Raw genomic sequence first — 13,323 nt, forward strand, 5'->3', positions numbered from 1 at the left:
TAAAATATTGTAAGATTAAGATTATTAGTGTGGATTTTGTTATTTATAATCACTAGAAATACTGCCCATAATATTCGGACATCTCGTAATCTAAACTGTATAAGTTATGTATACGTTAGTAAGTTACTGAAAAAATAAATTTATATTATACATTATTATATACTGTTATAAATTATAATAATTACAACTAACCATTGTTAAAACCCACTTGCCATATTCAACGCACATATATGTGTACAATGGATGTAAGGTCGCTCGTAGGCAACGGCCGTCAAGGGGAATTGGAACATGCTTTGCAAAACATAAAGTAGAATATTCTGGTTACTTAAATATCAACTAGAACAAGAATCACTCAAGTATATTTTTTTGGTTCAACACACTGAAAAATCTAAGAATATCCTAACATAGTACAGCAAAGTAAAAGCAGTGTCGAAAAAATTTAAGTTACTAAATGTTACATTGTTATCTACCTTTATCTTATTTACCTTATATTAATTGTTTTTTAGGAGCCATATAACTGAACCTTCAGTGTTTATAATTAAGTTTTGATATTTAAGGCTATTATTATACAAACCTGTATTTGGATTACCGTAATAAAATCACGAAAAAAAGTATTTGGTTTTTACAGTATACTTAATCATCAATAAAAAAATTTTTACTTAATTGATCTTGGGATCATCATTTTGTACTTACCAACTCGAAACCGTTATTATTACCCTCGGAATCAAAATTATTCCGTATAGGCGTTATGTATAATCATTCATAAAGCCACTGGGTAGGTTCCTAAATTTTTTAAGAAACGTAAGTTTATTTATAATAAATTAACTTATTTACTTTAAAAAAAACCTAGCATCTATATCTATAGCAAATATACCAGAAATCTATTGCAAATAACATTTATTACTTTTACAGTGTGTTAGTTTAATACTAACACATTGTAAATGTGCGTTTTACAGTGTGTTTTTACACTTTATCGTGCGAACACTACGTGGACGGCCAGATCTTTTACTGTCACAAACAGAGGAGGTCTCGTTGTAATAGCCCGGTAAACAAATATTTTACTAAAACCAAGCGTATGGAGAGTTCTAAAAGTGGACTTTGACTCCATAACTCCTTGTGTAATGCAATGACAGCAATTCGGTTCTCATTATAACCCCACTTCAATTTAATATCGCAAAATATTGTACAATTTGTTTTGGCGCCAAAATGAGAAAAGTCAATGAACAATCATATACAAATCACAGATTCAAAATTCAAATGTAGAATTTTGTGTATTTTTAATTAGTTTTAGCAACAGTAACAGCCAGACTAAGATAAATTGCCTCTATGCATAAGGTAGTCAAATTTGACGCATAAACATCCTACAAAATTAGGATAACTTGCTTCACTTGGTGATATAGGATTTCGTATTATAACGTTTGTAAGGCACGAAGGCTGCTCGCCTGCTCATAAAGGAACGTTCTTAATAAAGAAAATGAGAACTGTCTGGCCGAGACTTATAAAGGGTTGTACCTTACTACACTACATAACTAAACGAATATTAAAATATTTCTCATACATTTATTTGAATCCAATCAATTATGAAATGTGCAAAGTTAATGTGCGAAATAAATACATAATTATTTTAATGATACACCGAAAGACTATTTTGTTGAACGGTCATCCATAAGCCGAATGGTATTTAATATGCAACAGAAGTATGTTATTATTGTTTTGTGTGCTCGTAATCTTTGGTCTAGAAATAACGACAAGGCTATCTTTTTTAATGCTATAAACTGAAGGACGATAGCCTAATTACCTTTAATATACAACAAAGGCATATAATTATTTTGTTTAAATTGAAAACAAATATTACAAGTGATTTTAGTTTTTATTCCAGATACAAACACGTAATTATTTAAATGATAACGCCGAGGAATAATTACGTAAGCCAAATTGCATGATAAGAATTTTGATGCTTGAATAAATGTAGGACTATTTTGTATAGCTAATTATGTGAAATATATTTTCTAAATGAACGTTTTCAGCCAAGTTTATAAAAAACATGCAACTAAAAAATTTAAATTGAACAAATAATAATTTTGGAGGAAAAGATAAAAAATTTACATTTGTTTAACCAAACCATATGCATCTTATGTAACCTCAAGAAATGTCTACAAATTTATAAATATATTTGAGATCACGTTTGTACCTTTAGCTTTATAACAAAGTTATTTGAGAGAACACCATTGAGCTTGTGTTTGATACAATTTCAGTAGATAATGATTATCAGTAGTTTAATACAACTGTCCTTGATAGGATTGATATTAGTGGTAGATTTTTTATTTGTTCTTTCTTTTTAGTATTAGGTGTTTTTCGATATAATATATGATTTTTTCAAAACACATCTGGAACTTAGGATTTCGTTTCTAATTGAATTGATAAGTAAATTTTGTACAAAGTTAAGTTCGTATTTAAAACAAAAAAAAATTATTTACTACATGTAACCCTAATCAATTTGGATACGAGTATACGCCATTGGTCTTCCGGTGGCGATTCACGTTTTGCAATAATTTTAAACATTCACTCCTAATCCTCTTCAAGATCTATTGTTTTTCAGGGTTCGTACAAAAATATGTTCCGGCATTAACAAGTTATCAGTATAACGTTAATTATTTTGCATTTATTCTTCATTCTCAACAGAATAATTTTCTTAGATTTGGCCAGGAACTTTAAACTTATAGCTTAATTTACTAATTGCTCTGTGACTTATATAATTATTCTGCTTTTGTATAAATTCTCACAATATTGAATATAGTAGAAAAGTTTTGACAACTTCTTTTGTAAATCATATTTGAATTAAAGTAGCGTAGTTTATAAACGACATGTGAGAAATATTCTATTTCGTTTTTTCTGTATCGACACCAAAAGACTAATAATCAAATAACATTTAGATATTGTGTAATAATTACAATATTACATACACAAAGTATCCCCACATTCTCATATAGTTATTTACAATACTTTAGATCCATTAAAGAAAAAATAGGGATGTGTGAGTTGTGAGTTGAGTGGGGGCGTTAATGATAAAAATGGTAGAAACTTATTAGCAACGAAAAGTCAATAATAGTTAACAGTTTGTGCCATACTGTTCCTAGGCGACAATCATACTATTAGAAAGTCATAAATGCTCTTGTATTAATAAGGTATCGCTACTATGGCCAACATGATCTATATTTAGATTCCACCTTTGGTCAACTTTTCTTATAAAGTAACCATTAATAGTTATTCATACTACATGGTACGTAACTGGTATATTACTTCTCATGTTCTCATTACCTTAGGGATAAGCTTAACTTGGCTGAATACAATAAAATGTGGCTTCTGTAGCGTGAGACGAAGTTTCGGTTCCTAATGATATCTAGTTGTGACTCAATTCCATCTAAACTCCGGCGCAATTTGTACAAATTGCTCTAAGAGGAGTCGAGATGTTATCAGAAGTTTGAGGTTATAGAGCGATAGTAGGCGAACATGAACCCTGCAAAAAAAAATCTTGTTAATTTAAATCTTAATTTATGGTAATCTTAATGAGGAGTTGTTTGCATAACACATGCAGAGTTTCGCGTCAGATGATACGTCAAGGTAGAATACGAAATTCCACCCGTATCTCCTTGACGTTCGTCTTTTCACAACTAAGCGTTTTTTATGGCAGTTTTTACCACACTAGATCACTATGTGAAACCAATTCGACTTCTTAAAAGGCCGGAACCGTACTTGGGAGCCTTCTAGCATTGTAAGTGTCAACTCATGAGTATTCATGTGATTACTACATTTATATATATACACTTAAGTAATGTTAGGTGATCAGATGAACCAGCTGCCAGTTTGCCCCCTGTTAAAAAAATATCAAGAGAAGATATTTCTGTGACTAAATTAGGAAGTGACAAATTTTTAACTATAAATAATTTTAAAGCTTTTACCATATAATAATAAGAAATAAAAATGTATATTATTATGCCACTATTATAAATTGATCAGTTATAAGCATTTTGTGCAGTCTATAGGTTCTCAAAATTCGAGACTGTACGGATGTTTATGTATAGATGTCTTCATAGTGATAGGTTTAACTATCTTTTATAATTCTTAATTTGTTGCATTGCGCGAAAATACCTTTATTTATATTAGAATTAAAATTGTTTAAAAGTAAAATATTTCATACAATTAAACGTTAATACCTTCGTAAATCTACTTATATCGATTAGAGTCAAAAATAGTTAAAAGTATAATTAGCAATATCTATTGACTTATATAAATACTGTAGTAATTTATATTTGTATATTTAATATAAAATCCGGGGGTAATTTAATTTATTTCATCATTTCACAGAGCAGTGTTGGCTTCAGCGTGCGACTCTCATCCCTGAGGTCGTGGGTTCGATTCCCCGCTGTGCACCATAGATTTTCCTTCTATGTGCGCATTTAACATTAACTCGAACGGTGAAGGAAAACATCGTGAGGAAACCAGCTTACCTTAGAGCCAAAAATTCGACGGCGTGCGACAGGCATAGAAGTCTGATCACCTACTTACTTATTAGTTCAACAAATGATCATGAAACAGATACAGAAATCTGAGGCCAAGATCTAAAAAGGTTGTAGCGCCATTGATTTATTTATTTAATTTATTTGAAGGTGTTCTCTAAAGTACCATAAAATGTCTCCATCTCATGTGCCTGAAGAAAGCCACTGGGGCTTAGGGAAGGCAAATCCATATTTGGACTTGAGGGTTTGGAGACTAGAGTATAATATAAAAGCAATACTTAGGATCCTCCCTTTAGGTCGGAGGAAGAGCAGCATCTTTCTTTCTTCACAGCGTATATCATAGACCAAAGATGGTAATTGTGTAATGATGGGGTTTGCCTTTTAGAAAGGCGATGGTTTGGTAAGGTATATTTTTGAGCTTAGTGTATTTCCTATATAAAACAATATATTGAATCTCCTTTTGATTCGGGGCCTATTTGTTACCAAACAGCTAGCATACACTACACAATAAATATAATTAGGTACATATTCTAAGCTTGTCCAAACAAGATTATGCTAATATGTTGACAGTGGTGATCTGTGAATAATTCGATTTGTCACGCATCACTATACTTTCTATTAGAATATACCATGGATGAGTTGTCACTAATGGTTAAGACATATGAATAAAATTCTCAGGCTTGAGACATTTTGTCTTTTTCGACATACATGCCCCACTGATGGCAAACTAATTTGTATGAAATTGGTCGCGTGACAAAGCGTGAGCCAACGTCATTATGGCGAAATCATAATTGTTCCGGTCTAGATACCAAACATTCCTTTTAATCTAAAAAACTTCAAATTAAACAGCATTAATCTCAAAAACCACAAAAATACATAAGTATGTTAAATAAGGTGAATGATTACACTGAAGTATTTGAAAGAAAACATTTCCACTCATTGGGAGCAATATAAAAGTACTGGACACTATTGGGTTGTGAATATAACTTCGCACAAAGGGATGCATTGTAATCACCCCAGGCTCAGAAGACGTCAGTGACACACTAACATAGAAGGGGTTTTTTTTAATGCACCGCAGTGCATTGAACTTCCAGTTTATTCATCCGAGAATCTGCAATCCCTTGATCCACCCTCCACTAAGGGGTGTTTGAACGTGTTATAGTGGAAATATTCATCGTGGAAAAATGTACAGCCTTCCACGGGAGGTGTATTTTAATAGAAAACCAGTCCGCGTGCATAATTATTGTCATGCCTAGAAAAGAAAAAACTTGGTATTTCATCTTACTTCATTTTTTGTAACCTTGTATGTATTTAAAATAAAATCCTATAATAAAATTGGCATATCAATACTAATTATAAAGATATTTGTATTTATTAGTACTTAGTAAACTTACATTAGATTATATTTAATCCCAAAGTATTACAAAATGTTTTATATTATTATGTGTTCAAAACGTATTTAGTATAGATTCGGTGTTATTGATTAAAGTCATTTATCTGTCACAAGCCTGAATAAGAAAATAGAATAAAGAGCGAACGTTATTTTAGAATGTTGTTTTCTAGTATTATGGAAATTATTCTAAACTGAAAACATGATGGAAAAATTAAAATGCTCCTTTTACGAAGATAACTTTATCTTTTCACAACAAAAGAAAAACGCCCGTTGTTTCAGCTATGGAATATGAAACGTTGAAAATTACATAATTAGTCTACACGGAAAGCAAGCATTTATTTCAAGATAACAAAGTAAGAGAAGCAATATCTTTAAATAAAGGGTTCAGTACTAAGAATAAACCTTCAAAGTTAACAAAAACCAACACATTATTAATAATTGTTAAAGAAAATATAATACAATATTAAAATAATAACTTAATTCTAACCATTTGCATACCACGCTTTTGATAAATGCTCTAAGTTATCAGATCTTTTAGATAAAGTATATATATTATAAAAGTACATATTAAACTAAACATTTAATATTACTATGCAAGATAAGTGCGTCAAGTGTTGACTAAAGTAACTTCAACAAGTTACTTAGGTATTACTTATTATATTGATAATTTACAAACATTGAATATCTATAATATTCTTCCGACAGTCAATGTATATATTTTATTTATATTTGTTAATATTATCTATCGTGAGAGGGAACCTTAAGCTGGTAAAAGATCGTAAAGGAGAGATCAAGTGTCGAGGTTGTAAGAATAATTAGCAGCTCCTGTATAAATTCTGACGAGAATGAAATTATATAAACACGTTCCGCTAAACAAGGATGCACTAATAATTAAATGTTTATAAGTTTATAAAGGCATTATTTTCATAGCTTTGATGTTACTACAAATTATTACCCAGAACCGCATTTAGTACAAAATCCTGATTCTATGATATTATACTATAAAAACCCTGATGTCCGGTGTCCATTTATTTTGATGTATATGAATACAATGTTGCGCTTGAAGTCCATTAACGTACAGGGCCCAAAAGCTGTTACAGAATTACAGCTCGGCACAACAAACCTCTTCAAGTGCATTTAAATACAGGATATTTTCACCTATATGGCTTTAGACATAAAGAGCAATTTTCCCTAAAGTTATTTTGACGTGAGTAACGTAGCTATGAAGAATGTTCAGTAAATATGCACTCGTGATAGTCATTTCGCAACAATACGAATATGCATATTGGCTTTTCAATTCGAGTACCGTTGTCATGAAAACTATAATGTCTTTTTGTTCCTGTACGTTTAGTCAATAGGGAGATTGCCTTTGTAAAACACAGCGTTTACGATTTATAAACTTAACATTGTTAGTAAATACCATGGGTTTAAGTATCTGCATGTCTTTGACAGTTTTATCAGAACCATTACAGTTAGTCAAGCTTATATTAATTTAAATACATAATGTTGGGCTTATATACAATACAAAATTATGATAACAAATTTAAGTAAATAAATAATATTAACGTAAAATAGAGTATAAATAATATGCTTATATGTATAGCAGTCATTTTACAATCCATAAACTCCATTAGTCGATTAAACTGACAGTTAATTTACAAGTTAACTTTATTTAGTGGTACTAGTATTAGCAAGGTAAATTTTAATGCACTTGAAAGTCACCTTTGAAACCATACGTAGTGTACAAAGCTGATTAAAACGTTTTAGGAATCGAAAAAAATCTCTATGAAGACTTTAAAAAGATTTATGTTCTACCGAATGCTCTTCGGATATTATTACGATTTTAGGTCCACCAAATTGGTAAATGTTTATAAACGAATCTACTGTGCTGCTTTTGTTTTGGTTATCAGTGTGTGTGTATGTTATAACATGACATTTAATATCACAAATTCCGTGGTGTACACATTGACAGAGTTTTATTTTTTAATAATAAAATCTTTTTTCTTTGAAAGTAAGATCGAGGAATATTTCTACAAAATACTCAAATTAGACAAGATGTTTCGCATAGAACATAGAATTATTTCTTTAAAAATGTACTTCATTTTTATATTTGTGTTTTTACTTCAATGGGTCGTATTCTTACTCAATTCTAATGAATCATATTTTATTTTTCTGATCTCTCTATCAATCTCTATCAGTTATATACCTCAAATAATTGTTTTTGATGTACTGTCCAGTCGAATCAACATTTTAAGACATACTATACCGTGTAAATATTGCTTCAACATCCGAAGGAGAGATAAGATATTATACAAAAATTTTTGTTTAAAAAAATGTATAATTTATTATAAAGAGTTATTAAACAATATTAATTGCATAGAAAAGGAACTTAATATAACTGTAAGTATTTGAACTGTTGAACGTTTTAATATGAATAATGTACATGTTAATCGCAATCATTCATGGTCGTATATAATTTTTACACAGATACAATTTTGTTTAAAATTCGAACGCCTTGCTAAGGAAATAATTTTATTTATTTTCATTACCACTTACCAATACAAAAATTAATTACAGATACCTCGCTTCCAGTTACAAGGCTGATCATGAATAAGCTCCTCCTTAAGTAATATAATTTATTTACTATTATTTCAGCTATTGATTTCAATTATAGTTAATTATCCAGAAACATTATTTCAATTTTGGAATTTCATGGTCCAATTTTTACAAGAGGTTAGTTGAAGTGCCTTTTTTATACAACAGAGGGCTAACGGTCATGGGGTTCATCTGATGTTAACTGATTCCGCCGCCCACGGACACACATTTCCAGAAGGCAACTACGTTGCCGGCTTTTTAAGAATGAGCTCTTTTCTTAAAGGATGCTAGAAGTCGAATGGGTTCGGAAATCTTTCAGTGGGCAGCTGGTTTCAAATTGTGCAAAATGTATTAGAAAACTCTAACATGATCTGTTCATCCATCCCAACAAACAGGTTAAAATATCGGACCATGGGACAAACACATTTGTGTCCGCAATGTTATTAATTTTTATTTATATGATAGTATGTAATACTTTCAGACATCAGTGCCTTAAACCAATATATTTTTGGAAATAGATTTTTTCAGTATATGCGTAATACGAATTACCAATTAAGCAAGAACAAAACAAAGCTTATCAAAATTGGTTTAATATTTGTATATGAGTTTAGTTCACACAAACTAATATATGTAGTATTTTCCAGGATTGGACACTATATGATGCCTTTTCCGCTTTCTGTCCAGCGGTAATAGTAATATTAACTTTAACTATAACGGCAATGTTGGCTAATTCGATATGTCAGGAGTGTAAAAATATCACTAATATTCTATTGGATCAATACATTCCATGTCAAGGTAATAACATTTTAAATTTGTGTGTCATTTATTAACTATTATAAGTTATACACAATGAGGCACGGTGCGGATATTTATGCATTAATTGACCACCAAACAAAATGTATTGTTTCCTTCGGAATCATACCCTGACACCATGCGGCCACGAAAGCAATACAAACTTCTAAAAAAAATTAGCAACTGATTATAATTACAGCCCCTTTATAATAACGAACAAAGTAGAAGAGATAAGAGTGAACAGTACGTAAGAAAGTACTTAGTAAAAACTTCTTTACAGATAAAATGCTGCAATTGGAACTTCATCGGGCGTTGTATTACATGACATATCGCCCTTTCCAGTTTTGTATCATCCGAGCCATACCTTTGAACATTAAAATACCGATTAGCTTTTTAAGCGTTTGTATATCGCATATTATCGTCGCTATTCAGTTTTATTATTTTAATACATAAATACTTATTTTTAAAATAAAACGAGGCTACCATCTGCCACAAAGACCAAACATAGCATAATACTATTTCAGAGCTTTACTTTGGTTATTATTTTTATGTAAAGGTTCAATCGTAAGTTATAAATTAATTGTATTTCATTATCAATATAAATATCATTATTCTTATGTATTACGCCAGAAAATAACTTGTTTAAATAAGTGGCATACATATTAATTAAATTATGCACTATACAAATCATAAACGTAGTTTAATTAATCTATTAATCAAAGTATGACAAAAAGAATGTCGCTACAACCTTGTTAGGCCTGGACCTGAGATTTCTGTCTCTGTCTTTTCTTAGATAAATAGGTGGTCAGCGTTTTGTGCCCGACATACGTTGTCGAAGTTTTCCGCATGATGATTTCCTTCATCGCACGAGCTCGTGTTAATGCGAACATAGTTGATGAACAACTATTATTAATTTAGGTATGCTATCGATAAATCTCAGGGCAGTAATAATTTATAAAGAAGAGCTTCTACTAGTTTTCAGGTGTACGGGAACGTCGTCAATGGTATTTTGATTCCTAAAGGCCTAGGTAAAGATTATCTAGTCTTTTTCGGACAGTTTTCTTAATATTGTCTTTTGTTAAAAAAGCTTTTACGCATTAAGAAAAACTCTTTTTGAACGAATTAAAGCTATGTATTATTATTAAAAACTTATAATTAAAAAAACGTGCTTTTCAGCGTGCGTGGTCACGGTGACTGAAGACAAAAGGTGTTAAATGTCAAAAGTATCACAGCTGCAGAGAAAGATAAATACAGATAAAAAAACTTTCTCTGTAATAGATATAAGTTTTTAATAATAATACATAGCTTTAATCCGTTCAAAAAGCAGTTTTCTTAATTTGTTAAAAGTAGGAGACAACGGAATTTTTAAATAACTAAACAATATACTTAAGTATCATAAACTCCAATCTAATTAAAAAAATAGGAAATATTGCACAAGGATGTAAGCTAGGTTTTATTTTAACTTTATCGTATACACTTGTCAATAATTAAGTTTAATAGTGTCTGTCCATAATGATAGATAGAAATTATAATATGAACCTTGAGTACAATCATTACATGTAATCATATGACCGTACACTTAAAATAATGAATTCTATTCGGCTATGTCATTTAAAACGTTAGTATCGCAGAAACATTTATTTGAATTAGTTCTTTAAAAATAGATTAAAATGAAGCCACATACATTGTTTAATATTTTTATGTATCTACGTTTACTGCTTGGAAATTATTTTAAATCTGATTCGTCGCAAATCAGTCAAATTCTAAAAAAAATATATTGCTCTATAACCGGTATTGTGGTCCTACATTATTTTTTTAACTTTCACGATATTGACCCCTTAACTCCTGGATATTACCTTCCACTTGAATTCTTCGTAATTTTTTTTTTATCTTTGTTTTATGAAGACTCTATTATTGAGAGCATCTCATCGTCCAAAATTATTGATAAGCTTGTGGGGTTTCAAGGACCCATTTCATATCGTATCTTAATATTTCTCTTCCTACAACTTTTAAACATATGCCTAGGAGGAGCGTTTCATTACAATTATTTTTGCAGTGAGAGCTATAGTAAATTTCTTCTCTTTATAATTTATCTGTCCATAGCTCTGGGTAGTACACCTAAAATTTTACTTCTCGATGTGTTGTATGAACGTATGAAATCTCTAAGAATGTCTTTCGAACATGAATACCCGATTGTCAACGTAATCGGAAAAAACCGAACAAATCAGAAGATATTTCATTTAAACATGTGTTTGTGTCAATATAAGCACTATATTAATTGCTTTGATAGAGTAAGCAACCAGATGCAGATTGGGGTAAGAATTTGTTTAGTATAGGTGTTAGTCTTAAAAAAATATTTCAAGTTTTTTTTTTGTTCACAGATACTGAGCATCCTTGTAACAAACTACCCGAATGTTGTATTGTATTTTTATCAAGGAATTGTAACTTTCTATAAGGACGTAAGTACTTTTTAAATCGAATTATTTAAGAGTTTCTATTAGGCAAGTAGGTGATCAGCCTTCTGTGCCTGACACACGCCGTCGACGTTTTGGTCTAAGATACGACAGTTTACTTACAATTCCCTTCACCGTAGGAGCTAGTATTAAAAGCACATATCCAGAAAGTTCGTTTGTGTAGTGGTCCGAGGTCGAACCCTATAACCTCTGGGAAAAGTGTCGCGCACTTAAGCCACAAGACCACCAATACTCTGAATGCAATTATTCTCAAACGAGATATTAAATTAATGAGTGTATTTGACTAACAACCTCCATTGCCGTCATAAGCTTTGTAGTATGTGCTATATTTATATATAGATTTATAAAATTCATCTTATTTTCTTAAAGGGTCTGACATTATTCTTGCCATTATGGTTTAAAATACAGTACACGTTGATCTTGCTTCTTACTCCAGCTATTTTATCGGAACTAATCAGTGTTGAGTACGATAAAATACGAGAGACTCTGAGAAAGCAGATAGCCACCTGCACTGGTAAGTAAATTACGCGGAAATATATTTGAATGTTAAAAATCTACGATTCGTACGAACTCCAAACACCCTCTAAGAATCCGACGACCAGACATGTTTCATTGATGATTTTTGTTATACCTTTTTACCAATATTAATTAGTATTTACTTTAATAGTCAACAGCTCACAAAAACTTTAGGATGTTTGGCGTAGAGGGCTTACCAGAAAATAATATAATAAAAACAGTTACAAAAACAGAATATATAAGATAGTAATGTTTTAATTATTTCATAGATGAATGTTTAAAAGAAGTACAGCAGAAGGCATATGTCTACGTAAAATTACGACCATACGAATTCGTGATTGGTCGAGCGATCTCACTCAATGTGTCGATGCCACTCAGTTTTATTGGTGTTTGTATTGGCCACCTGATTGTTCTCTTACAGAATAAAAACCAAAGATACAAAAATTCATAAAGTGAAACCAACAGACAGCCTACGAAAATAAGCCTTAACTTAGTAATACATATTATAACTCTGTTATTTTTGTTTCGATTCAAGTTAGTAAAACTGTATAATTAAAATAGTAAATGTATGTATATTAAGTGTATTTAAGAATAATTTAATTTAATTAAATAGATATTTCCAACATACGAAGATGTTTTTTATGACACCGAACAAACTTCATACTGTTACAGATATCTAAATTTGGAAGTTACCAAAAAAAACTAGACCTCGATCCATACTGTAGGTGTCACCTTAAAAATTATATTAATGTAATATATGTTAGAATTTTATATATATACGTGGTGATATTCATTTACTAATTATTAATTAATAGACAAAATGTAAATATAGCTGTACACACCTAGACTCAAAACAGGAGTTTAAAATACTGATATTACAAATATAAGCTACATTTTGACGTAAAATAATGTTCTACAATACAATTCTATCAACAATTAAATACTTTCTAGTGCATTATTTCCAACACACAAATATACAGCATTTACAATATATGTAACCTACACGGACACTAACCATGCATTTCTCGGATTTGTT

General features: G+C 30.6%; 2 protein-coding genes across 2 annotated transcripts; both read left to right on the top strand.

Annotated features, from left to right (window-relative positions):
• Positions 1–7,695: 7,695 nt before the first annotated feature.
• Positions 7,696–9,750, top strand: LOC123716373. The gene is made up of 4 exons (XM_045672088.1): positions 7,696–8,310; positions 8,566–8,643; positions 9,150–9,300; positions 9,578–9,750. The coding sequence occupies exons 1-4, from the start codon at positions 7,696–7,698 to the stop codon at positions 9,748–9,750; spliced, it is 1,017 nt and encodes a 338-aa protein (XP_045528044.1).
• Positions 9,751–11,465: 1,715 nt separating this feature from the next.
• LOC123706567 lies at positions 11,466–12,738 on the top strand. The gene is made up of 4 exons (XM_045655848.1): positions 11,466–11,612; positions 11,679–11,756; positions 12,141–12,285; positions 12,557–12,738. The coding sequence occupies exons 1-4, from the start codon at positions 11,466–11,468 to the stop codon at positions 12,736–12,738; spliced, it is 552 nt and encodes a 183-aa protein (XP_045511804.1).
• The last annotated feature ends 585 nt before the right edge of the window (positions 12,739–13,323 follow it).

This window comes from Pieris brassicae, chromosome 1, assembly GCF_905147105.1.
Source record: "Pieris brassicae chromosome 1, ilPieBrab1.1, whole genome shotgun sequence".
Lineage (NCBI taxonomy): Eukaryota > Metazoa > Arthropoda > Insecta > Lepidoptera > Pieridae > Pieris > Pieris brassicae.